This window comes from Chanodichthys erythropterus, chromosome 13 (genome assembly GCF_024489055.1).
Source record: "Chanodichthys erythropterus isolate Z2021 chromosome 13, ASM2448905v1, whole genome shotgun sequence".
In the NCBI taxonomy this organism is placed as follows: domain Eukaryota; kingdom Metazoa; phylum Chordata; class Actinopteri; order Cypriniformes; family Xenocyprididae; genus Chanodichthys; species Chanodichthys erythropterus.
In genome coordinates, this window is record NC_090233.1 from 29,241,252 (window position 1) to 29,268,823 (window position 27,572).

At 36.9% G+C, this 27,572-nt stretch overlaps 2 protein-coding genes across 2 annotated transcripts; one reads left to right on the forward strand and one right to left on the reverse strand.

The window, feature by feature from the left end:
• The first annotated feature begins 146 nt into the window (after nucleotides 1–146).
• On the forward strand, nucleotides 147–22,648 carry pkn3 (protein kinase N3). Its single transcript, XM_067406901.1, has 22 exons — nucleotides 147–392; nucleotides 1,563–1,839; nucleotides 2,833–2,987; nucleotides 4,993–5,122; nucleotides 6,153–6,304; nucleotides 11,223–11,439; nucleotides 12,832–13,014; nucleotides 13,297–13,406; nucleotides 14,742–14,885; nucleotides 15,059–15,134; nucleotides 15,360–15,528; nucleotides 15,646–15,748; nucleotides 15,835–15,908; nucleotides 16,097–16,166; nucleotides 16,251–16,342; nucleotides 17,714–17,890; nucleotides 18,328–18,390; nucleotides 18,509–18,585; nucleotides 18,687–18,829; nucleotides 19,434–19,541; nucleotides 19,620–19,700; nucleotides 19,781–22,648. Exons 1-22 carry the CDS (start codon nucleotides 372–374, stop codon nucleotides 19,979–19,981), a joined length of 2,823 nt encoding a protein of 940 aa, XP_067263002.1. The 5' UTR covers nucleotides 147–371; the 3' UTR covers nucleotides 19,982–22,648.
• Nucleotides 22,649–22,740: 92 nt separating this feature from the next.
• zdhhc12b (zinc finger DHHC-type palmitoyltransferase 12b) lies at nucleotides 22,741–27,570 on the reverse strand. The gene is made up of 5 exons (XM_067407958.1): nucleotides 27,014–27,570; nucleotides 25,812–25,951; nucleotides 24,841–24,933; nucleotides 24,495–24,661; nucleotides 22,741–23,660 (listed from the first exon to the last, which is right to left on the reverse strand). The coding sequence occupies exons 1-5, from the start codon at nucleotides 27,108–27,110 to the stop codon at nucleotides 23,345–23,347; spliced, it is 813 nt and encodes a 270-aa protein (XP_067264059.1). The 5' UTR covers nucleotides 27,111–27,570; the 3' UTR covers nucleotides 22,741–23,344.
• Between the last annotated feature and the right edge of the window lie 2 nt (nucleotides 27,571–27,572).

The following is a 27,572-nucleotide window of genomic DNA, read 5'->3' on the forward strand; positions in this document are numbered from 1 at the left end:
AACGTTTGTGAGTGACAGCGCAGCCAGCCAATCATTTGAAAAGGGAGGCGGCGAGGATTTTTCAAACCTCAGGAAATGGGAAAGGCAATGCAACTTCCATAAAAAAAAAAAAAAAAACTACCGGTAATTCGAGAGCCGTCTAGCCTTCCAGCTGACAGTCAGCCACATGTATCTTCTTCCAGCACACAACAGCAAACCTTTTATTCCATTTGAATGCCTTTTTTTGTGTGGGCTCTAAGATTAATTTGAAAGTCTGGATATGGTTTCTAGTGTCCCTCAATCAGGCGCCGCATGAGCCAGAGCCAAAAGCCCGAGCGAAGATTAGGTTAGTCCGAGCATCAGTGTCTGCGTGTGTCGGACTCCTTTTCACAATGTCTGGCCTGACGCTTCAGGTAAGGAACAAATTAGCCATGTTTCACACAGCCTTATTGATACGTTTACGTGTAAAAAAAAAATGGAGAAGTACTGTTTGGAGATCAAATAAGTCATACAATAAAGCAGGCAAATCGTTAACGTTCCGACGCTCATGTTTATATTCACTTGTGGGTGAGTCCCAATGTTTTTATTCAGTAATTCAACCGAATTACTCACAAGACAAGACACCCACAAGCACTTTTTTATTAATAGCGAAACTAGTATAAAATAAAAAAAATGTCTGATATAGAATTTTTTTTAGACCTGCTTCCTTCTGTTAGGCTGCTTTTATATGGTAGTTTTTGGACTACTATGTCCAAACAATTAAATATCACTTAAGATTTTCAGGTTGAACGAGTTTGACAGGACTTGGCTTCCACTTGTGTCCCTCACCAGAAGCTTAAATGTAACTTAGGTTTTGTGTAAGAAATAAACTAGTCACTTTTAAGCCTTTTGTGATTTAAAGTAATTGAAAGGGTTATTTTGTAACAGTGGTTAATGACAGTCTCTATTTTGAAATGTGGGTTTTCCAGTTTTAGGAAAGTCCTGATGCATGTATTACATTAACTCTTAATGTATTTGTCGAACTCTACTAGACAGTTTGTTAAATACTCCTATTATTAATCTGAATGATAGGTACTACATCATATATGTCTTTATATGTAAATTGATTCGATTTTTGTTTCGGACCTTTTCTTAATGGTGTTATAAGACTGAATGTGTGAAACACTGCCCTCTATGTGTGTCAAAGTGAGATGCAGCATGAATGGCTTGTTCAGAAAATAGGCATTACTATATGAAGAAAAATGTAGGTTTCATTTAGCTCTTTCCAACCACTGCAGTTGAAAATATGTGTCTATGTAAGTGAGATATGTGTATCTGCCTTTATGGTGTAACTGCTCCAGTAGCTATGCACATTCAGCTCATATCTGTGACCTTATTTTCACCCTATCCAACCTTGCTTATAGTAAGTCCACTTTATCAATATATCAATAATATTTGCTTAGTTTAGTGAAATTATATGTTTACTTAACATTTTTAACAGCATCTCAGATGCTTGCCTTAATTGAACTGATATGCAAATAACAAAAAGGTTGCGGTAAACGAATAAGTTTGCTGACTTTTTTTATACTTCTTGAACACCACAGAGCAGCTGTCTGCGGGGTCTGGCTGAAGGTGACCTCATGGACCCTGAGTTCCAGCAACGTGTGGAGGATGCGATTGCTCTTATCCGGCAGGAGATCCAGCGGGAACTGAAGATTAAAGAGGCAGCTGAGCGACTGCGACGGGCGGTGACCAACCGAAAGAGTGCTGCCGATGTGGATGGTCAGCTTAGAGCCTCCAGCCGTAAGCTCGAGCAGCTCCATTGGGAGCTCCAGGAGCTGAATGCACGTGCTATGGCTACACAGAAAGAGACTGTGACAGGTGAGAGCAGGAGGGTGTGATCGTGCTTTGACATTATATAATGAGTTTTGATTATTGATATTTTTATTTATATATATATATATATATATATATATATATATATATATATATATATATATATATATATATATATATATATATATATATATATATATATTTTTTTTTTTTTTTTTTTTTTTTTTTGTTAAATGAACCATGATAAATTTTTTTCAAGGTTGTTGAATGAATGGAAATTTATATGACATAGAAATCTTTTGTAACATTATAAATATATTAACTGTCATGATCAGTACTGTTTTAATGTGTCCTTGCTAAATAAAAGTATTAATTTCTTATAAAAAAATTAAAAGTACTGACCCCAAACTTTTAAAGGGTTAGTTCACCCAAAAATGAATATTCTGTCATTAATTACTCACCCTCATGACGTTCCACACCTGTAAGACCTTCGTTCATCTTCGGGAAAAAAAAACAAAATAAAGACTTTAATCGACAATTTTAATCAACAATAGTGATGGGCGATTTTAAAACACTGCTTCATTAAGCTTCGAAGCTTTACAAATCTTTTGTTTCGAATCAGTGGTTAGGAGCGTTTATCAAACTGCCAAAGTCACGTGATTTCAGTAAATGAGGCTTCGTTACGTCATAATGTTTCAAAATTTCAATGGTTCACCACTGGGGGGTGTGACTTTGGCAGTTTGATACACGCTCCTAACCACTGATTCGAAACAAAAGATTCGTAAAGCTTTGAATCTTCATGAAGCAGTGTTTTGAAATGGTTTCATTTTTGGGTGAACTAACCCAAAAATCCAATTATTACTTTTTTTTTTTTTTTTTTAAAGCTGTGGCCTTTTAGTCTGTCTCCTTTGATCAAATTTCAAAATCAGGAAAAAGGCTAACCAAATCGAATTTCCGTCTTTATAAAGTGCAGAATTTTTGTCTTTGTCTCATTTGCTTTTTGTTGCATAATAAATCTGAAAGCTGTTGTTTTCTCAGATGATGCCACTTCTCCAGACCCGTGCCATTGGGAAGAGGTCACATCACCCTTGGGCAGCCGTGTCCGTACTTTGAAAAAACAGCTTACTATGGAGCTCAAAGTAAAACAAGGAGCTGAGAACATCATCCAGACTTATGCTAACAGTTCTGTCAAGGTAAGGATTTCCACTCACAGCCCCTATTTTATCTCCTGTGCATCTTGGAGATGATTAACTCACCTTCCACTCCTCTGTGTGTGTTTAAATCAGTTTGGGTCACTGCCAGAAGGCTATGAAATATGATAATATACACACAAAAGAGATACCAAGTCCCCTCCCCCTCTGCCCCCATCCTTTATAACCCTTTTAGAATGATGGTCCCATGACCTCTATCTAGCCGTGAGTGTATTTGCCACTTATTCATCGAGTCTGTGCGTTTCTATCAGACAGGGCTCCAATAATGCTGCGGTGTCTGGCTGAGAACACTGTGTGCTGGCAGCTCTGTGATTTATGTCTGTGCTGGATTCAGACAGCTTGAGTACCGAGCCTTGATCTCGCACACGCTCAGACACTCACAGTCGCACACTAAAACATCATCCCTTTGAGTCTGAAGAGGAAGAGCTTGCTGGTACTGATTCGGTTTCTCCGGTCCTAGGCCTGGCGACAGCAGCAGCCCATGTGACTTTGCGCCGACCAATGCCGAAGCATTCGGGTTTGGGCCAGCCAGGCAGGGCACAGCAGCAGCAGCAGTTAGAGGTGGCTAACTCCTGTGGAAGGAGATTTGTAAACGGAGTGAGAGAGAGAGAGAGGCAGATAGAAAAAATGTAAAAAGGGGAGGGAGGAGGAGTAGTGAGTGAGCGAGATGCAAGGACAGTAGAACAATAAGAAGAAAGAATGGAGTGGCTTCTCGGATACTGATCCTTGATATCAGCTATGTGTGAGGCTCAGTGTCTGCTATACAGGATAAACTGACATGAGCAGTTTTGAGGATGGAGAGAAAAACACATCAGGAGGGAACGTGTGATGGGGGTCAAGGAAGAGCAAGGGGATGTCATACAGCCATCTGAAAGTTCACAAAACATGACCGATGACCTCTTGAGCTGCATTGAGAGGGGGAGAGCACTATGGACGGTATGGTTTTGTTCTTTCTTTATCTCCTGATTGGGCCTTTTCTGCAGGTTTCAGAAAAGGTCATATGATTCATGTTGCAACATTGTTTACACTGGGGGCTCTTCGAGGCTATGTTGAGCATCACAATCATTGAGTGTCCTTTTCATTTGCATAATGTAGCTGCTGCATTTCAGGATGTATAGCTCTGTTGCGCTATTATGACTCTAGTAACGTCACGGCTCCTAAAGCTCTGGGGTGAAAATTGCACTGTCAGTGTTTGATCTTTTGAGTGTGTTTGGGTGTGGTGTACACCTGGCTGCTTCTCATGGTTAGTAAGAGAAGTGTTTAATGAAGACAGCTGCACTTTTGGCCTGCTGGTCTTCATGGGAATTTCTCATATTGGGGAAGCTTAGCTTAAAGCTGTACTTTGTGGTTTCTGTTCTAATAATGTCATAAAATGGAAAAGCCAAGATTACTTTCTGGTTTCTCAAACACTCCCCTTTTGTTTCTATGTCAGGCTCGTTGGGATGTTCGAACAAACAGAATAATGTTTTGATTGCACCAAAGTGTTTACAGTTTTTGGGACATATGAATGACTGCTGTGTCTGCATATTACACAGTTCCCACGCTCATGGAAAAAATGTACATTTCCTGTCCTGTAAAAGTCATACATTTTTAAAGTAAATACACATTTTACAGTTATATTCTGCTTTTAAAGTATTTTATTGGCTAGAAAGGGATATAAATTCATTGGCTATACTGTGTTTTTGGAAACTGTTTTTTAATTGTAATAATATTAGTAATTTTATTAATAGTTTAAATCTATTAATTTCTAGAATTAATACCTGACAGAAATGGGGAAACTGCCCCAGAAATTTCTTAAAATTAAAAAAAAACAAAAAAACAATAAAAATAAATGATCATAATCAATAATAATAAACTGGAAAAGTCATGGAAAAAATTATGAAATTTTGGAAAACATTTATCTTTTTCCTCTAATAGTGTCTTTACTGTTCGTTCGAATGCAGTTGCAAGATTTATTTATTGATCTGTTTCTCTTGTCACTCTCCAGGATCGGAAGATGTTGTCCACAGCCCAGCAGATGCTGCAGGATAGCAAGACGAAAATCGAGCTGCTCCGCATGCAGATAGTCAAAGTCACCCAGGCCAGAGAGGGAGAGCGTGAGACCACACAGCCACAGGGTAAGCTAACAGTTTCAATCAGTAAAGAATAATACATGTAGGAAATTATGATTATGAAATTATGAATGTCCTCCTAGGACATTGCTCCTTATACAGCCAAGATACAGCATTAAAATGGTTTTCAGCATTAACAAAATCATTGACTATGGCAGAGTTCCCCCAAAGTGTATTGTAGGAGGACCACAAGTTCCTTGAAAAACCATTAGGAGTTAATCTTACAATGACATTGACCTATAAACTTTCAAATTAAATTCTCAAAATAAAAATTATCAAAAAAGAACAGGTTGACAAGGTACAGTGTGTGTTGAGCCAAATCTCTGCTGCAACAAGTATTCAGAGAGATATCAAAACCTTGACATTAGCAATGCAGCAGCATCATCCATCTTATTAGATGAGCTGCTTTGAAAGAATTGGATCTATTTTTTCTCAGGACATATTTATATATTTTGAACTTAAGCTTCAATGTCAACTTTGCATTGGGGTAACATTTCAGTATTGACTTTGGGTGTGGTTTTCATTGTGTTTTACAATATTTGAATTCTTTATCATGTAGTAGCATTCACCAGATGCTAGGGCTGGAGGGTATATCGAGTTTGTATAGAGTTGTTTGATACAAGCGCATCCGAAAATACACAGACACAGTGCAAAATGCATAATACAATTTGTCCTAAACATGAGACATGCTTAATATCGAGGGCCTTGAAATAACTCGTAAGATATAGTTAACACCTATAGTTTAAAGCGGCTTACCTTTTGTAGGACAACATTGGGCAGGATAAGATTTTTTTTTTTTTTTAAATAAACAGAATTTTTTTTTTGTTCTATATCCAAATAGAAAAATGTAGCAAATACAGTGATATATACCGTATATCGCCATTCAGCCAAAAAATAGTGAGATATAATTATTATTTTTTTGGCCATATCACCCAGCCCTACCAGATGCATTGGAAGCTAGTAGCATGACAAGACTAAATTAAAGTTTTCCCTTTTTAATATATTCTGTCTACACATTTTTTATTTTTTTGTGCAGGTCGCCCCTCTGAAACTATTAGTCCGCTTGAGCTGCGGGTGGAGGAGCTCAGGCACCATCTGAAGATTGAGGCAGCCGTGGCAGAAGGTGCCAAAAATGTAGTCAAGCAGCTTGGAGTACGCAAGGTGCAGGACCGACGTGCTCTAGCAGAGGTAATTGCATATATTGGCTTTTCAGAAACCAGCGGACATGCATGACTCATTCTGAATGCATTGACTGTCAGGGAACAACAGACTGTTCCACTGTTAAACTGATGCTTCACCTGTCATTTACTCATGAAAGAATGACAGACCAATTATGCCAAAGTCAGTGTGGGCGATACATCTAAAATCTTAATTCACTTTATTTTATTTCATTATTTCATTATTTATTTTTTTTTTTGTTATTAAAAATAAGAACAAATTATAGGACAAATACAATATAAGGTAAAAATGAAATGATAATAATAATGTGGAGGTCTCCTACAATCAAAGGTCAACAAACACTTTTCACTTTTTCTCATAATATACATTGCAGCATCACCTCTTTTCTCACAGTGTCTGAAACGGTCGATCAAGCATTCGGTTTCTCTAAACCCCTCCTTTCCGAGAGCCTACTCTGCTCTGATTAGCCAGTCTGATGTGATTGGTCTACTGGGTTGGAAACAAAACACCCATTACCATATCTGAATTCCAGCTCCAGAGGTTTTCTCAGCACTTGTACACAGTGATATGAACAGTAATGATGGTGTTGGTTTTACCATATTAATTCAAGCCTGAATTCTCATCCTTTGGAAGTGCATTCAAGGTGTATTTTGCTTTTTGTAAACTGCATCTTCTTGACTTGTTGACAACACAAACAAAAAAGGTAATATTCGAAAAAGCATAATAGGGGCATTTTAAATAATGAGCTTTATTGGCTAACATCTGTGCTTGTGAATTTGTAACTGTGATAAGCCTGGAAGTGTTTTTTGGAAGTATTTTAATTCACTCCTGAGAATTGATTATGTACGTGCAGCATTACTCAGCCATGCGTGTTTGACCTTGAAGCAGCACACCCAGCACATGATTTGTCACTAAGACAGACGAGACTGGCTACTGTGTCTACTGTGAGTGATAAAGTGAGAAATTTGCGCACTAACTTTGCTCAGAGATAACCTGCTGCTGAAATGGCCTCACTAATGTTTTTTTTGTTTTTTTTTCCCTCAAATTAAACTTTGCATTTTAGAAGACCAGGGGCCATATTCACAAAACATCTTAAGGCTAAAAGTAGGTCCTAAATTGCCGATTTAGGAGAAACTCTTAAAAATAATGGGCGTGTCAGTCCTAATTTTAGAAGTCCTACATTTTTGCTCTAAGAGTATTTCACAAAGCATTTTATCGCTAAAACTAGCTCCTAAATCTGTGAAACGTTAGGAGTAGTCAAGAGGACTCCTAAGTCACTAAGACCAAATCACAAACAGTCCTAATCCACCCAAAGACACTGAACACCATTGAGGCAATAGCGACAGAGCCTTAGGTGCTGAACCTTTTCTTCATAAATGCAATAAAATGCAATGAAATTAAAAAAAAAATTGATTTATAGATTTGAATCTGTGATGAGACGCCAAAAATTAATCTTTAACAAATAAATATATATTGTCTGATTACCTGTTGCAGTGGTTTTCATGGGTTCACACTTACACATAATTTAATAGAGTAAAAAAAAAAATTTATATATATATATATATATATATATATATATATATATATATATATATATATATATATATATATATATATATATCTCATCTTAGTATTTATTCCTCTTCTCGTGCTGATTAGAAAGACCGTTTGAATGTGTTTCTCCCAAACTTTGTTTATAAAACATAATGTGTCGGTTGAATTCTGCATCCAAGAGGTGGACAATTAACTGTATAGTTTAATTAGTGACACTTAGCCTACATTTTAAAACCTTTATGGCAAAAATATGTCAACATTTTATTTTGACTGTGGGAACATTTTTATTAAAAAAAACATTTATTTGAATAGGGCAACATTTGTATTTTTAAACCTTTATTTTAATATGGAAACATGACACCTCATTCTACAATATTTCTGTGATTAAATCGCTGACTCCTCCCCCATCAGCCAATCACTGTGTGTTTACTCCATAGCAACGAGGTCAACCCCGCCCTTACTCTTAGCTTAAGACTTCAGTCTATTCCTTAGTAAAAGTTTGTCTCAGCAGCTTTGTGAATAAGTTTTAAGAGAAAACTCTTAGCTAAGAACTTTTACTGCTATTTAGGAGAACTCTTAGTGGTAAGATAAAATGTTTTGTGAATACGGCCCCAGAAGCATTTACAATCACTTAACTTATACAGGCTGCAATCCTTCCCTGTCCAGTCATATCTGTGGATGCATCGATACGAAAATTGATAATACCGATAACTGATAATTATTTATATATGAAAATCAATAACTGTTATATTGGCTGATAAATCTAAATCCAAATTTTGATATAATTTTTGAGGGCTTGATTACAAAAACAAAAGTCTCGCCATTAAAAGATATGTCCCAAGCACTTTAACATAAATCAAACAAATACAGTTCAGTAGCCTTGTTTGAACCAGTGTAAGATTCCTTATCCTCCTATGGCCAACTTTAATTCCTCCAACACCAAAAAAAAAAAAAGATCTATGGCATAACAAAAACAAAATGAATCATGTATATTACTTGCATATAAAGAATCCAAATTCATGTGGCATGGATAAATAAAATGGAATAGCCTATGCATGGACAATAATTAAATTATTTTAAATTAAACCATATTGTTAATGAAAAAATACAAGAAAAATAAAAGTGCTAGTTATTAATAATGCATCAATGTTTTTGAAAAAGAAACATCTAAAATTAATCTTACTGTTTCAAATAACCGCATTGCTGTATGAGCTGTGTGCACTGAAGCTAAAGAGCTGAATGAACACCGGGAAATTTAAGCACTTTGTTAGCGTGTTAATTAACTCAAAGAAACGCATCCTATATGAGATTAATCAGATATTTATGCAACATAAATGTAATATTACAACTTGTATATTCTCCAACTAATGTGTGCATAGTCAGAATGTATAAACTCCTTTTATGGATGCAATCTTTCCGTAACTAAAGCAAAATAATTCACAATGTTTTATTACGATATTGTTCTCATTATAATGTTATGTGTTATGTAATATGACATTCCCAATCATAGTTATTAATGTCATGTATTGCTGTTTGAGCTGCATGCGCATGATGTGCTGAAACTAAAGATGATCACCGGGAAACTGAAGTGCTTTAGAGAGGTGGTATAACATTAAGTGGGATGGCTCGTGCCAATGGATTGCATCATGTGCCACTGACATTCGCTTTATGTTTGTGGCACCTACCAAAACCTAGTGAGTCGTGGCACATGCCGCTGTCTGATGGAGTGTTATGTAAATAGTGTAACATAAGCACTTAATGGCAGAACAACATTTAATTAATAATACGTTGCTTTGAAACATAGGGTTTATTATATTCCGGAGTTCATTTTTACAATAACCAGGCTTCTCCATATGTTTAACATCTGCCTCATTGCCTGTTGTATGTATTTATATTTACTATTATAAGTTTCTTTTATAATCTGTACAATGTATTTAAATACATATTGTAAATACACAGTTGTTTTGATAACTCAACACATTTTTTCCCCTATTTGCATAGGATTGACAGTTCATCTGTGTCATTTGGAATTATAAAAGATATTTTTAGTGGCCACAACTAAAAAAGTTAAATGTTCTAATTCAGGAGTATGTGCCATCACAAATTGACACTTACCAATCAGGTATTTCATATAATCGTAAACCATTAGAGAAAATGCCACAAACCAATAAAAGTGACACCTACCATTCCAAAATGCATTTTGAAAACTGGCACCAACCATTCAGAAGTGTGCTGGACTTTGACACTGGCTCTTCACAATGCAGAGTAATGTAGGTATGTAGATACTATATTAAACTGGATATCTATTATAATGTGAATCGTTATACATTACATAAGTGGCAAGAAGAGTGGGATACATGTACAAACAATAAATTACATTAAATCCATTCTGAAATCTCAAAGAGACTTTTAATCTCCCTTAAAACAAGATTTGATCAAGTGGTGTTTACAAGATGTTGTATAGGTCATACAAGATTGACTCATGCCTATTTGCTTAAAGGCGAAGACCCAATTCTTTGTATTGGACTGTTCTGGTTTTAATGCAAGTAGAAGACTTTTATGAAGTACATTTACTCAAGGGCTTTAGTAAGATTTTACCAGAAAACCTATTCCATAAAATTAAATGAGAAATATTAAAATCACAGATGAGAACCACTATTACACATTAAGTTATAGGCCTATCTATATTTATTTAGATCAATATCAGACTCTGATTACTTGTTTTTGTTACTGTCTAACTCGCAAACAAATAACATGGATCTTACACAAATTTTGGGTTGTCTTGTGCTGGCCAATGTTACACTTACTTATATTGACACTTACCAGTGTAAATGCGGCATCATGCAAAAATAAAGGTTTACAGTAATGAATGTGACTGTTAATGTGATATTCATAGTGACCCATTTGACTCATTATAATTTTTTTTTTTTTTTTGTAGCCTATATGATAGATTTGCGCTGCATGTTGCAATTAACTGTATTTTCCGTTTCAAATTGATTCCAATCATATTTCAAGCTATTCAAAACCATCATGGCAAATTGTGCGCATCTGAAGTTCCTCAGCTAAAGGAAATAATCCACTATTTATCTGATTTAATGCATCTGCCTAATTCTCTTATTGGACCGAAAACGATAACATTAAAAATGAATATATATCAGCCGATACCAATAGGGTCAAGACTTCAATATGCCAGTTTTAGTTTAACTCAGACTGCATTTGGATTATTACATTTCTGATATAGGAAATATGATATATATACACTATACACTATATAAAACAGTGGCCTTGTTTTACTGTCATTCAAAAATGTAGCTCACATCTCTGTTAGCTCTGAGTCTCCTTTATATTTTTGAGCATGTATTTCTGTGTCCAGGCTCAGGCCCGTTTGCAGGAGTCCTCTCAGAAACTGGACCTTTTACGTTTGTCTCTGGAGCAGCGGCTTGGAGAACTTCCACATGAACATCCCAAACGAGCTGCCATTAAAGAGGAGCTGACAGTGGGGTCTTCGCCTGTCGTCGGGTTGAATAGAGATCGCCTTCGCTCTTCGTCTTCAGCATCCTCTTCACTCTTCAAACCGGCCAGCCTAACGGGTAATGACACAGATGAAAGTTAGCAGGAAGGTTATGGTGTTAAGTTGTCAAGGTGTCAATAGAAATTTCACTCTGTCACTTTAGTTAAATATAGTTCTGATGCCACGATATGTAAATTAGTGAAGAACATATTTATTTTTAGACCCTGAAGGCCCTGTTGAACTTCTGTCTGTTCCCTCAAGAGCATATAATATAATAATAATAATAAGATAAAAATCTGTTCCAATTTGCTACATTGGCTTATGCTTCATTGTGTCCAATTTTTTGATTCACATTCTTGACATGGTGTTTTCCAAAGAAATTTGTAAGGATACTTATTAGTAAGGATGGATTAAATTGACAGTAAAGACGTTTATAATGTTACAAAAAAAAAAAAAAAACTATTGAGAATAATTGCTGTTATTTTGAATTTCAGATCAAAGAATCCTGAGAAAATATATAAAAATATTAAGAACACAACTTAAGCACAGCTTCTTTATATTTTTCCACAAAAATATTAAGCACAGCTGTTTTCGACATTGATAATAAGAAATGTTTCTTGAGCACCAAATCGGCTATTTAAAAAATTAGAATAATTTCTGATGGATCATGTGACACTGAAGACACTGAAGTAATGGCTGCTGAAAATTCAGTTGTCATTACAGAAATAAATTACATTTTAAAATATATTATAGTACAAAACAGTTATTCAAAATTGTAATATTTTACAATATTGCTATTTTTATTGTATTTTTTACTAAAATAAGTGCAGCTTTGGTGAGTAGAAGAGACTTGTTTAACTGTACTGGTCACTTTGCTCGGTCTGATATGGCTCATTATTACCCACTTACGCATAATTATATTTGCCATAGGGCTTGTATCATAACAATTTTACTCACATTTTATATTCATATTTGCAATTTTGATTGCCTTTCACTTGTACTTTGCACAATGATACCAATGAATGTTGAATGTACAGTCAAACCAAAATGTATTCAGACACCTTGAACATTTAATTAATTAATGCAGTTTATTCACTATCTTTTTAAAAAAAAGTATAAAATATGACAAGATCTCGGAGTTAAACTGTAAAAAAATAATCTTAATTATGTCAGACAACAATTAAGCAAAACATGGTCAGGTCAAAGTGTCTGAATAATTTTTGGTTCCAAATTTTTGGATACCTAGTAGTCCACCGTATGAAGAATTTTTGGGTATAATATGTCACAGTTTACTTTATTTTGCTATCCTCACTTATCCTCAACTGCACCCACTAGTAAAAATATCAAAAATGTCTGAATAATTTTTGGTTTGACTGAATGCATTTTTGTGTTTGTGCAGGTTGGTTTTTTAATGTGTCATGTATACCTATGGCTGCTGTATTGTGTAAAACTTAGATGCATGTGTTTTCAGGGCGACTGGAGGTCAGGCTGATGGGTTGTCAGGACCTGCTGGAGTCAGTTCCAGGCCGCTGTCGAGTAACCAACATGTCCTCTGCCCCTGGAAGTCCCTCTGAGTCCAAATCACTAAGGATGAGAACTGGCCTCTCCACCCGCAGCACCAACGGCAAGACCACCAAGACTGACGAGCTCTCGTGTGAGTCTCTCGCAGAGTGAAATATAATGCATTTCACCATAATCTTCATCTCACTGTGGAGAGTAACAGAAGGAATCTGTATTTTCCTACCTTGTCCAACGAGTCTAAAATAGTTCAAATTAAACAGACTGAATGGAATTTAATAGACCTTTTTTTCACTTGGTCATTAGAAATCAAAATACTTACTACTTATGTGACAGTATTTTTAAAATATGTAAGTATTCTTTTTCCAGTAAGATGCCTATTTAATTGTTTTCTTTCTTTTTATGTGTTTTCTCTCAGCTGAGATCAGTGCTGTATTGAAGGTGGATAACAAGATAGTTGGTCGCACACATTGGCGGCCGCTGAGTAAGGAGGCCTGGAATCAGAGCTTTATCATTGAACTCGAACGGGTCAGTGGCAACAAATTCTACTGCATATTCCATAGACATATCTAGTAAATAAATAAGAGTTTTGAATTCAGGTCAGGAACTCACCCTTAATGGATGTCACAATCTCAAACTCTTAGTCTGAGTGATTTTACAGCTTGCAATTTATAACTGGAAATCATCCCAGGCAACACTTGCCACATCTGTTTTATGGAAAGTGCCTGTGATGCCATTGGCTGAAGGCATTTCCTCACCTTCATTAACACAGCTTTACTCCCAGAGTGCAATCAGCCGCCTCCAGAGTAATCCAAACTAATCCTGCAACATTTCTGTAATCTTTTGCTCACCCCTTGGACACAAACACTCAGCCTGAACACTGGCCAAGTCAGCCTGCAGCCCTCTCCAAGCTGATTCAGCTGTACCGGCGGAAAATGAGAACTTATTTCATTATTTCTGGATTACTGGTGCAATTTTTCTTTCAAAAGCTGTGCTTCACATTTGTTTGATGAATGGGGAAGCATCTTGTTGTATCTTTCTTTGAGGTTTTGATTGTCTTTGACACTAAATTATGTTATTCTGACTTCTCAGCAGCATGCACGTTTTGATGCATCTCAGTGGCAAAAAAATTCTCAAACTGCTTTTTATTAATAGTGCAGTCCTTAAAAGACTTAAGTTTCTATTTTAATCAGTTTTAATTGGCATACCTTTTATTTTACCATGACCGTAAACACACACTACCATTGAAAAGTTTAGGGGCTGTAAGATTATCTTTTTATTTATTTATTTATTTTTTTTGAAAGAAATTAATACTCTTATTCAGCAAGCATGTATTGAATTGATCAAAACAGTGACCGTAAAGACATTTTTAATGTTACAATTTCTATCTCAGATAAACGCTGTTCTTTTGAACTTTCAATTTATCAATGCTTTAAAAAAAAAAAATCACGATTTCCACAAAAAAAAAATTAAGCAGCCCAACTATTTTCAACATTGATAATATAATAATAAGAAATGTTTCATGATCACTAAATCATTAGAATGATTTCTGAAGGCTCATGTTACACTGAAGATTGGAGTAATGGCCATCAAAGGAAAAAATTACATTTTAATATATATTAAAATAGAAAACAGTTATTCTAAATTGTAATATTTCACAAAATTACTTTTTACTGTGTTGTTAATAAAATAGATGCAGCCTTGGTGAGCTTAAGAGACTTCTTTAAAAAAAAAAAAAAAAAAAAAATCTTTCGAATGGTAGTATAAGTCAATGTGAGGGCCATTATTAGGTTAGAACTACAACTAGAGTTGATATTTGAGGGGGTTTTTTTCTGCCCCTCACTTGAACTTTGACCCCTGTAGTCTCGGGAGCTGGAGATTGCAGTGTACTGGCGAGACTGGAGGTCCCTGTGTGCCGTGAAGTTCCTGCGTTTAGAAGACTTCCTAGACAACCAGCGACATGGCATGTGTCTTTATCTAGAGCCACAGGGCACACTGTTCACAGAGGTGAGGGAACCTCTCAACACCTTCATACTAGTGCCAACCAAATCATGCTAAAACACAGAGCCAAGTGTGGTACAGTTTAGAGCTACTATGCATTTTGTTTAGGACTTTCTGCAGAGGTTAATGCATTAACCTAATGCATATAGTCAGCTATTTATAGTGCGGTTTGGTTTCAGGTGAGATTCATCAATCCTGTCATTGAGCGACATCCTAAACTACAACGACAGAAACGGATTTTCCCAAAAGAAAAAGGTGTGCTTGACCTCACATTTTCTCCAGTGTTGTCCCCAGAAGGTCTGGTACACACAAGTGATTGTCATAATCTCTCTCATTACTTGAATGCCTTCAAAACTATAAAGAGTGACATTAAGGAGCTATTAACATGACATGTAGATGCAGTGCTGTGAAGTTCAGATGTTTTAGAGTAATACGTCATATTATATGTATATTAAATAGCTGATTTGATGCTTCTCTCAGGGAAAAATTTCCTGCGGGCAGCGCAGATGAATATGAACTTTGCCACTTGGGGGCGTCTAATGATGAGCGTGCTGCCCCCATGCAACAGCACCGTGACCGCCCTGAGCCCTCCACTGCCCGGCTCTGAACCCATGTCCCCTCCATCTGTGTCCACGCCCCCTTCCTCTGGGTGAGACTTACGCAGGTGTTCCTGGGGTTATGGTCAAGTCAGATTTGTTTGAGGAAATATATCCATTAAATAGTGTTACAAGTGATTCTCTTTCTGCATTGTGGCTGTTTATCACAGAGACTCAGCAGTTGTTAAACTGAATTTCAGTGAAGAGCGTCCCGCCAAGCCCCCGCGCCTCCACTTGGCAAAGAACCCTACAACTGACGAATCACTTTCTGTGGTATGTCTTGTGGATAAACACTTTGTAGTTCTGTATTGCTCTGGTCAAGTTCAAGTCGTAATTGTGTTTTGGAATGTGTTTCCCAGACTTCTACCAGAGTGAATTCCTCTGAGGATCGCCAAGTTCTCAAAGGCAAGCCTGTATCCCAGCCTACACCTCGGTAAGTCAATATGTTATTTATTAGTGCTACTATTATTGCTCATATCTAAGATTAAGGCTTCTGAAAGATCCCTAACCTTAAGTCTTAAATTTCAACATGTAACCCATCTCACAATGTTTGTCACTTTCTATTTCCCCTAATTGCCTTTTTTTTTTCTCACTGTATGTTGTATATATCCTGTTTCACAGGAGGAAAGAGGGGATGCAGATGGAGGACTTCAACTGTATTTCTGTTTTAGGAAGAGGACACTTTGGAAAGGTAAAACTGCAGCTGTCCTTCTGTACTGTAATCAGATGATTCTGGAGGGTGGCGTTGACTCTATCTTATCGTCTTTCATTGAAGGTCCTGCTGGCTGAGTTCAAGAGGACTGGGAAACTATATGCCATTAAAGCTCTGAAGAAAGGGGATGTTGTGACCCGCGATGAAGTAGACAGGTGAGGTTCTGTATCCTTGTGTCTTACTGTGCAAATAGCACCATAAATGGGATATGGATAATTTGTTATCTTTTGATATTTATTGTGCAAAGTGCTATGCAAATAAACTTCAGTTTACATTAAAGGTGTCCTAAAATCAAAAATTTAATTTACCTTGGCATAGTTGAATATCAAGAGTTCTGTACATGGAAAACACATACGTTGAGTTTCAAACTCCATTGCTTCCTCCTTATATAAATCTCATTTGTTTAAAAGACCTCCGAAGAACAGGCGAATCTCAACATAACACCGACTGTTACGTAACAGTCAGGATCATTAATATGTACGCCCCCAATATTTGCATATGCCAGCTCATGTTCAAGGCATTAGACAAGGGCAGGCAGTATTAACGTCTGGATCTGCGCAGGTGAATCATCAGACTAGGTAAGCAAGCAAGAACAATAGCGAAAAATGGCAGATGGAGCGATAATAACTGACATGATCCATGATATCATGATATTTTTAGTGATATTTGTAAAATGTCTTTCTAAATGTTTTGTTAGCATGTTGCTAATGTACTGTTAAATGTGGTTAAAGTTACCATCGTTTCTTACTGTATTCACAGAGACAAGACTGTCGTTATTTTCATTTTTTAAACACTTGGAGTCTGTATAATTCATAAACACAATTTCATTCTTTATAAATCTCTCCAACAGTGTAGCATTAGCCCATTAGCCACAGAGCATAGCCTCAAACTCATTCAGAATCAAATGTAAACATCCAAATAAATACTATATACTCACATGATCCGACGCATGCATGCAGCATGAATGACGAACATCATGAATGACGCGTGATTTAAAGGGGCTGCGCAGCCTGATTCGGCTCATTTATAATGATGCCCCAAAATAGGCAGTTAAAAAAATTAATTTAAAAAATCTATGGGGTATTTTGAGCTGAAACTTCACAGACACATTCAGGGGACACCTTAGACTTATATTACATCTTTCGAAAAGACGTTCTACGGAACCTTTAATTCAATGTTTAATTTTATTTTAAATAGTATTTTATAATAGTTAATAATTTATGAAAATAACTAAATAAAACCCTAAACATATTATTTATCTATTTATACAATGGCAAAAGACCTATTCAATTCCGGAGACTTGTTGTTTTTATGATATCACCTTTATTTTTTTACACTGTATAAATGGTGTCTGTATACATGAAAATATATTGTTGCCTTTTATATTTTTAGGAAGGAGGTGCTTGTGAGGGAATCATTATTTTGTAGGTTCCTGGAATTTAAATGTTTTAAAGCTCTGATTTAGTGGACATCTCCGACTGTATTTGGCTTGAATTATATTGCGAATTAATTTTATTCTTTTATAGTTTGATGTGTGAAAAGAGGATTTTTGAGACCATCAATGTGTCCCGTCATCCTTTCTTGGTGAACCTATATGGGTGCTTCCAGACACCTGACCATGTGTGCTTTGTGATGGAATATTCACCTGGAGGAGACCTGATGACCCACATTCACAACAGCATCTTCTCTGAACGGCAGGCTAGGTACACACACACACACACACACGCACGCGCGCACACACGCGTTGGGTTTCCATGTTATATGGGGACATTCCATAGACATAATGATGACCCTCACTCAACTTTCTGCATTTTTACATTTTCATAAAAACATAATTTAGTTTTATTTTTAAGCTGTTTTCCTCTTTGGAACCAAAAAATTTCCCCATAAGGTCAACCATTTCTGCTATCACCATCTTTGTGGGGACATTTGGTCCCCACAACGTAAGGTTTACCAGGACAACACACACACAGACACACGCACTCACACCAACAATCTGTTTAATTACAGAGCATTTACATAAGTGCTACACTTGTTCACATGTTCTCAGACGCGCACACTGAATCTTTTTAGCATTGTATATTTTTAGCATTGACACATTCCTCTGACTGTGACTGTAAACTGAGGGTTTTTCTGGCAGGTTTTATTCTGCATGTGTATTATTGGGCCTAGAGTTTCTGCACCAAAACCGGATTGTCTATAGGTAACTACATTATTACTTCTTCTTCTATTATTCAACTATTACTAAATTCCCATATTATATGCATTTATGAACTGATGCATGTGATCTTATGTACGAATTCTCTCTTTCCTCTTCGTAGGGACCTAAAGCTGGACAATCTGTTAATGGATTCTGACGGCTTTGTGAGAATTGCAGATTTTGGACTTTGCAAAGAAGGTATATTTAAATGATACCATTTCTTCTGAGGAACATTTTTTATTTGATCATCTCAAAATGCTTTTTGAACATCGAGTCACCATACTCTTGCCTTCAATCAGGTATGGGACATGGCGATCGTACGTCAACCTTTTGTGGTACCCCAGAGTTCCTGGCCCCGGAGGTTTTGACAGACAGCACTTACACCCGCGCAGTGGACTGGTGGGGATTGGGTGTGCTCATCTATGAGATGCTAGTGGGAGAGGTCAGTGTTGGTCCACAGACTCTCAGTACAGCATCACTAACTCCTGGCCATATGTTGTAATGTTGTTTATGTATTTAAAAAAAAACATACACAACCTTTAAAAATTTGGGGGGCAGTACAATTGTTTTGTTTTTTTTTTCATGAAATTTATTAAGCAAGGATGCATTAAATTAATCTAAAGTGGAAGTAAAATGTTACAAAACATTTCTATAAATTAAATTCTTATTTTCAGCCCTTATTAACTTATTTTCATCAAAAAATGCTAAAAAAAAAATATAGTTTTCCCCCCATATTAAGCAGCACAACTATTGTATAATAATGAGAAATATTTCTTGAGCATCAAATCAGCATATTAGAATGCTTTCTGAAGGATCATGTGACACTGAAGGCTGGAGTAATGACTGCTGAAAATTCAGCTTTGCCATCACAGGAATAAATTGCATTTTAAAATATATAAAAATAGAAAAGTTATTTTAAATGATAATATTTCACAATATTACAGTTTTGTGTTTGGATCAAATAAATGCAGCCTTTGTGAAAAATAATAATTAAAAAAACAACCCCAAACCTTTTGTGTATGTTTGTATCCTCTTGTGGCTGCCAGTCTCCATTCCCCGGTGATGATGAGGAGGAGGTGTTTGACAGCATAGTGAATGATGAAGTGCGTTACCCCAGGTTTTTGTCCCCCGAGTCTGTCTCTGTGGTCCAAAAGGTAACAGTTCATCCCTCTCAGAGAAAAACTGAAATGAAATTGAAATTCAGTCTCTGACGCCATATCTTTTCACTGCAGTTGTTGCAGAAGAACCCTGAAAAACGACTGGGAGCAGGAGACCAAGATGCCAATGAAGTGAAGAAACACAGGTTTTTCCAGGTGACCGTCTAATAGCTTTAACTACCTTGGCGAAGCTTCTTTAAATGTTCTTTTTTTAAAAGTCCCGTTCCTCTCCACAGGGCATGGACTGGGAAGCCCTGTTGGCCAAAAGAGTCAAACCTCCTTTCCTGCCGTCAATTAAAGCACCAGCAGACGTCAGTAACTTTGACGAGGAGTTCACGCGCCTGAAGCCAGTTTTGACCCCTCCGCAGACTCCGTTCTTCCTCACCGCCGAGCAGCAGGAGTTCTTTGCAGACTTTGACTTCTCTGCTTTGCACTGACTTCCACTCGATTACACTCAGAAGGGGTTGTGACATATCAAATCTCTGCTTTCTTTTCTCTCTGTCTTGTTTATTCAATTCTCTCTCTCTCGTCCTTCCTCGAGTTCTGCAGTCGAATCAAATGAAGCTGGCCCCGTGTCACCCTTTAAAAGCTGCTGTTCGCTTTTCGTGAAACTGGCTGCAAATATGTGCTTAAACTCCAAAGACAGTCCAGACTGGACTTTAAAACCAAGAGGAAACCATGTGATCACTCCTGACCAGAACTTTGCAGTCACTTAGCTCAGATCTGCTCAGCCCATCCCTGATATTTAAACATGCAGTTATAAACATACATTAATGTTATTTTTGGGACGTTATAACGAGTGCAGAAATTCCCATGTGATGTTTATTTTTAGTCAGCTGTTAAAATAAAGACAAGTCTTCCTGTTACAGTGAACTATGATGCCAAAATGTACTTGCACTGTTACTGAACAGTTAATAATTGTCCGACCGCTGTGCCGTTTTTAAGGATTTCTGATGTTGTGCTGATCCAAGCGATACATCTTAAGCTCCTTAAGTTCCAGGCTGTGACTATGGGACTGTATGCTCAGAGTTAGATCATGCAAATTCTTCCACGCTCATGTGTGATGTATGTTCATGTTAAACCCTCACATTTTGATCTCTGGTTGTCCCTAATCTGGATTTGGTTTAGGATTGGTGCCCCAGATAAATGTTGCCTGTTGATTTTGGACCAGTACTCAACTTTCCAAACCCAGTATTTCCAGACGTCTTGTGACTTTCGGCTTCAAACAGCGCCTTTCTCTATCCTGCCTTTCTCATTATAGCCCTCCTCTGGACAAATGTAGGACTGCTGAATTAGACTAGGCATATTCTACTCAATGTCTTAGCATGATACGGTTAGCACATTCGATCACTAAGCTGATATTTAAACAGTTCAACTGTTTATTCCTCTCTGCATCATGTGTCATAGAAGCAGATTATGTTGTTCCTTATTTAATGTGTTTGTCTAAATTTTACTTTTCTACATCAGGCCGCCATTAAATCATTGTCAATGTGGTTTACTACTGATAAGTTACACTGTGAACAAAATGACACTAAAATATTTAAATGACACTTGCCATTTCTATGAGCCACATGAAGGAAAATTAAATATCTAAGTAAATGTAAGTGAATGGGATGAATGTATTTTCAGAAATAAAATACAACTTGACCATGTTGTTCAGTTTATTGAATACTATGTAATATTTTGAAACATCAGAGGAACAAAAAATTGCATAACTTTGATCAAAATAGCACAAATTAATGAAATCTCAGCATTAATATTGAGTTAAAAACAAGTAAAACAAGTAAAATTTAAAGAAATTGAAATCAAGTAAAAGCAAAAACAATTATTGCTTTTTATGTCTCTATATTATGCTGAGAAATTTCTAATGATTGTTTAAGAAAACACACTGGACTTCATTGTACTGCATTTACCAACAAAACATATTACTTTAATCTGTTCTGGCGGTCCAAAATGGACCTGAATCGAACAGTCACAGGAGTGTCACGTGCACTTACACCTTTCTCTCATTAAGCTGCTGCTGTGTAATAGGAAAGACCCTGTTTATATAAAAATAAAGTTTTGCAAAAAAAATCTGTAAAGTTGAACATTACTGCACTGATTATGTTTGTATTCTAAATTTGTGTTTCAATATTTCTCATGTTTAATGTATAGATTATGTCAAGATAAACCGATACATTTAATATTATAAAATCACATTACAAGCATATTGAAATGTCACCACTGATATAAAGTGCTATAGGAAATTTCACATTAACTTATTACCCTGTCTGAAATTGATCGTAAAGGAATAATTCACCCAAAAATGAAAATTATCCCATGATTTACCCTCAAGCCATCCTAGGTGTATATGACTATCTTATTTCAGATGAACACAATCAGAGGTATATTTAAAAATATCCTTGCTCCTCCAAGCTCCTTTATAATGGTTGTGAATGTGGGGCCACATTTTGAAGCCCAAAAAAATGCATCCATCCATTATAAAAAAATAATCCATACGGCTCAAGGGGATTAATAAAGACCTTTTGAAGAGAAGCAATGCTTTTCTGTAAGAAAACATATCCATATTTAAAACTTTATGCATTCAAATAACTAGCTTCCGGTGGACGACCGTACGCATACTGCACAAGTCGACTTGGGCCAAATGAGAAACCCCCTGAAGCAATGTATGACATAGGATGTAGGATTAGCATAAGCTTAGACGCCTCTCACGGTTCAAACAATTAGGGCTGGGAAACAAACTCAAGCTCCTCTTCTCTTATATCGAAATCCTCCTGCATTTCTCTTTAAAAATTATAATTTTAGACCTAATTCGTGACCGGTGTTTTGTTTTGCTCTATTCTCTGCGTTCATTATGTCACGCGCCAGGTCAGAGTTTTACTCTTCCGCCGCAAATCCATGTGTGGCTGTCTGCCATCACTCCGCTTCAGAAGGCCTTTATTAACCCCCTGGAGCCGTATGGATTACTTTTATTATTTATTTATTTATTTATTTTTCTGGGGGCTTTTTAACCAAAAAATAACCATTATAATGCTTGGAGGAGCCAGGATATTTTTAAATCTCTGAATGTGTTCATCTTAAAGAATAAAGTCATTTACACCTAGGATGGCTTGAGGATGAGTAAATCATTTGATCATTTTCATTTTTGGGTGAACTAACCCTTTAAAATGGGGTGTCAATTTTCTGAAAAAAAAAAAAAAAAAAAAAAAATCTGTAAAAATATATACAACTGACTGTATTTCACAAGTTCAATAATTGCACAAAAATCATTGCTGATGTAAGAATACAACATCTGCTGCTACTATAAAATAAGCTGACAGACTGTCTAGTTAAATTACTTTTGTCCAACAGCTTTTTAGTACCATGAAAGAAATTATTTGAGCAGAGCCAGGATAATAAATAATTCTATAAAATTGTAATATATCTCATCTCATATTGCATTAACTGGAAACCACAATACAGCTCCAAAAGGCTGTTGCGATTTTGTGCTTTTTGTTCTGCTATTAAAATGTGCAAAATCAGCACAGACGAATTGTCAAAGTAATATGTGGGCAAAGTATTCACAAAACACTTTTATAGAAATGCTCATCATTCCAACCTATTTGATAAAACTTAATCAAAAATCATTGCAACTACAAAGTTCATGCATTTAAGAATCACTTTCAAAATGGAATGAGTCATTCACAAGGAAGGAGAAGTAGATTAGATGTAGTAGCAGATGCAGTTTGGAGCAATTTCCACCAAAACATCAACTTCTATTTAATGGGTTATTTGTCATGGCATTCATGACTCCCAGGGAATTAAATGGGATCGTTGCCTTGCTTGAAATAAACATGCTCCCAAACCACTGGTTCCCAAATGCAGAAGAAGCCCCAGAGATTGCGCAGGGTTCCACGGTCAAAAGGGTTTTCGTCTATGCCGCAGTGCTTGAGGTAAGAGATTCTGTGTCGAGACATGAACTCCCATGTGGTGGTATTTAGGGACACCAGGTACAGGTGAGAGCCCAGGAGGAGAAGCACGGTCAGGGATAGAACCGCCACTACCGCTGCTGCTCCCAAGAGCACACCGTTGGTCCTCAACCACAACTGCCAGGTGGGAGCGTGACTGAAGCCAGACCTATACAAGATTTAAAGGAGTCCTATTATGCTTTTTTTTAAAAACATTTTCAACTTTTTTTTTTTAAGTGTCTAATGTTGCTGTTAAGCATGAAAAAGGTCTGTGAAGTTACAAAGCACCACTCCAAAGGGAGTTATTCTCCATATCAGTAAGCACTGTTTCTGAACTCCCTGAAACACGTCAATTGTAGTCTTGAGTTTTCTTCCGGGAACGTACACAATATTCAATACTCATTTAAATAATTCCTGCCCAAAGCATAAGCAAAAAAGGGGGCAAGGCCTGTTTGAGTTGCGCTAGTAAGCGTGACAATTCCTTGAAGCGGTTGACTAATCACAAAACACTGGTCCAGCTGACCAATCAGAGCACACTGCACTTTTTGGAAGGAAAACTAAACAGAGCTCTACTGACAGTCTGTGAGAACAGGTGATGCAATAATGTAAAATATTTGGAAAATAATGTGTTTTTTGAAAATGTAAGCATGAAAACCTATTCTAGTAGACACCAAAAAAGACTTTAAAAAAGGACATAATAGGTCCCTTTTAATAATAAACTCAGAACTGGAAGATGTTTATTTCTGGATGCTTTAATTTTGACCAAATGGTTTGAGAACACCTTTAGAGTTGAAAATGTAAGGAAACTAATACATTATTTAGGACTATTATGTCCATTAGCACTTCTGGACATTCCATGCATGATATATAAAGGACAGACATTCCATGACCCAACAAACGCCAACAGGGGTAACACACTGATCTGACAAAACCCAATGAAGTGTCTGTTGCCGTTGGTTGGCGTCTGTCGGTGCAGTGTGAATTGGCCTTAAGTTGTACTCACCAGGCCATGTAAAGTCCCCACAGTAGGACAATAAGCTGGACAGCCAGATAAAGCACAAACCAGCGGTGATTTCTCTCCCCGACACAGTTCTCTATCCAGGGGCAGTGGTGATCATAGCGCCGCACACAGTGCTGACACGTCTGGCAGTGTTTGGATCTCATGGGTTGCTATATCAAAGTGTGCATTCATTTTTATAACGGATTCATTGTTGTTAATGAACAAACTCAGCTGTTTTTCCTATGCATGAATATATCAAGGTTATCATCTTAAACTAAGAAGGAAAAGAGGTTTGATTTAAACCTCTATATTTATGTATATTGTGCATGTTTAATAAGTGCCAGCCCACCTGTACCAGGCAGTGTCCACAGCGCCGCAGCCGTATGGACTTGGTAGTCTGTGGAATCATATCCTGCGTTTCTTCTGCAATACCAAGTGTGAACTGAAATACAGTCAGAAGATGCATGTTTGATGCTGAAAATTCTGAGGTAAACTTCACTCTGACTGGTAAACGTTATGAGGCCTGTATTTCTATTAAAGGTGATAGGATTTTTTCATCGACTGAGAATCCAAAGACTGTTACTGAGTTTTTGAAATGAGCGCATGCGTAAGAACAACCCCCCTCCTTCACATTTCAAAGGAACGCCTCCCATAACTCGTGTACGAGTATTGGAACACGAGTGTTTACCACAGGCATTCGCTGTGTCGTGTTTTTTGGATTCATTATGTCGGACTCACCGCAGGTAACTCATAATCTGCAGTTGTTACTCCTGTCTCCTGACAAAAACATTGCATACGGCGCCTGTGGAGTGTGGAAAGTTACTGGAACGCGCAGCCGCGCTCGTCTCTCACAAGGAACGTCACGGCAGTGATTGACAAGCCAGAGGGCCAATTGTTTACGCGATGATCACGATTGGCTGATGTTTTTAAGGCCCTACCTCGTGCACAGATGATGTATATTAATATTATTACTTTCAGTGCACCTAATAAATAGTCTTTTATCAGTTAGTAAAGACAGTTTCAAGTAATATTGCAAAAATGTACAAAACAAAACATCCTCTTTAGCTTGGGTTTGTAAACCCTGAGGGTTCGAAATGGAAATGCAGGGGGCTTGTGAGTTGATGAAGCTAATAAATCACTTATCAAAAAAGATGAAATATTTTATTCGTTTACCTGAATGTCATGTGATCATTAACTGACATCAGAGTTGTTAAATTGTTGAAATATTAACTTACAATTGCAGGGGGTACTTCAAGTAAATATATCAGGTCACAGGAGTATGGATGACAAAAAAGTTTGAGAATCCCTATATTAACTGACCTGCAAGTCACAGTCATCAGTCAAGACAAAACCAGGATCCATGAGCGAAACTGCAAAGTACAGCAACACAGACACCAGGACCAGCAGCACAAAGAGAACCGGCAGTGTGAGCTCCCCCGTCTCCTCCTGTTTGCGCAGGTCTGCGTGGAAGCAAAATAGTGGAGTAGAGTAGAATAGAGCAAAATAGAACATAATAGAGTGGAAAGGAGTAGAATAGTGAAGTAGGATAAAACATAGTGATGCAGAACAGAGTGACGAAAATTAGAATAGAGCATAATAGAGAGAAACAGAATAGAGAAACAGAAAAGTATAACGTGTAAGAGTGGAATAAAATGCAGCGGAATAGAATTAGTGCAGAACTGTGGAATCCCATTTACGCCACATAAATTCAACACAAAATATGAATAAAAAGTTGAAATTATGATGACATAGCAAAGGCTGGAAAACAAGGCATCAAACACTTGCCGACTTTGTAAATAGTTACAGAGAAAAAATGGGCATCATACACTAAAAGACTGAAGATCACACACTTGCAGACTTTCAAGTCATTCTGAACACAACAGACTCATGCAGAAACATGCGCCTTATTCTGTCAGCTCGGACTTCCCAAAATCTGAAAGCTTTGACTTTTGGCAACTGTCTGGGCAAATCTGGGTAAGTCATATTAATGTATTTTAGCCTTATGTATTAATTATAAGATAAAAATGTTAAATTATGAGCTTAAAAGTTATAATTATGATGACAAAAGGCAGTTTTTTTTATGTTGTAATTATGACTTTTTGTCATAATCATGATTTTATCATATAACTACAACTAGTGTCATAATTTCACCATTTTATCTCTAAATTAAAATAGTATCTCATATTGAATTCTTATAATTTCGACCCTATCTTAGTCAGTTTTTCGAAAAGTGATGAAATTATAACAATTTCGACATTTTATCTCATAATAAATTGGTATCTGATGACTTTTTGTCACGCTATATCAGATATATGTAGCAGAGTGTGCTAGAGTAGAATAGTTGGAGATCATCTAATCGTCGATTGGTAAAAGAAGTGACAGAGGACTGGACCTTAAACACGCGGATGCCATTGTGAAGCAGCATTATGTACATTATACAGCTGCTGTACGCATAAAATACCATGTCTATAGATGAGGCAGATATACTCACAGTACAATCAGCATCTATTAAGAGCACTTACCGGTGTCGTGGAGGAAGAGAATCAACGTTATAACCCATGTTAAGATGACATGAGCGGTCCTCACCAGAAATCCTGATCCGAACACATTTTTGAACATCCTAGCATACTTCTATATACACCTAAGCATGCATCTGCTGTGTGCTGGTAATGAAATGCATCTTATTCTCAGACTCACAGACCTCTATAGGCAGCTAGCTGTGTTAGCCAGCTCATAAGAAACCCAGTTACATTCCAGCTGTCAAGTGAGCTCCTACGCGTCCTACGCTAAATTCCAGAGCAAGAACCATTTTAACCAGAATATTTCATCCTAGCATGGGGGTTTGTATGCTGCACATCTAACGCAGCAGGCTATAGTATTATAATGCACCGAAGCGCAATACTTCTTTTAGATACTGTGTTTTTCTCGCTCTAATAAGCTTGTTGATGCCTTTAGACGTGAATCGGGTAAATGTCATGTTTCCTATTGGTCAGCTGTGGTCATGTGATGTCTCGGCTTGAAACTAGGATGCAAACAAAGGCAAAGCCGAAGGAAAAGAAAACACATTCTCTTAAATGTAAG

Bases quoted from the DNA above. Each gene is read 5' to 3' on its own strand.
- pkn3 (XM_067406901.1), top strand. From the start codon at position 372: ATGTCTGGCCTGACGCTTCAG. The intron at 2,988-4,992 runs GTAAGGATTTCC...GTCACTCTCCAG, and splicing joins ATGCTAACAGTTCTGTCAAG to GATCGGAAGATGTTGTCCAC. The intron at 15,749-15,834 runs GTATGTCTTGTG...TGTGTTTCCCAG, and splicing joins CTGACGAATCACTTTCTGTG to ACTTCTACCAGAGTGAATTC.
- zdhhc12b (XM_067407958.1), bottom strand. From the start codon at position 27,110: ATGTTCAAAAATGTGTTCGGATCAGGATTTCTGGTGAGGACCGCTCAT. The intron at 24,934-25,811 runs GTCAGTTAATAT...ACTGTATTTCAG, and splicing joins CTGATGACTGTGACTTGCAG to TTCACACTTGGTATTGCAGA. The intron at 24,662-24,840 runs GTGGGCTGGCAC...ACTTTGATATAG, and splicing joins GTGGACACTGCCTGGTACAG to CAACCCATGAGATCCAAACA.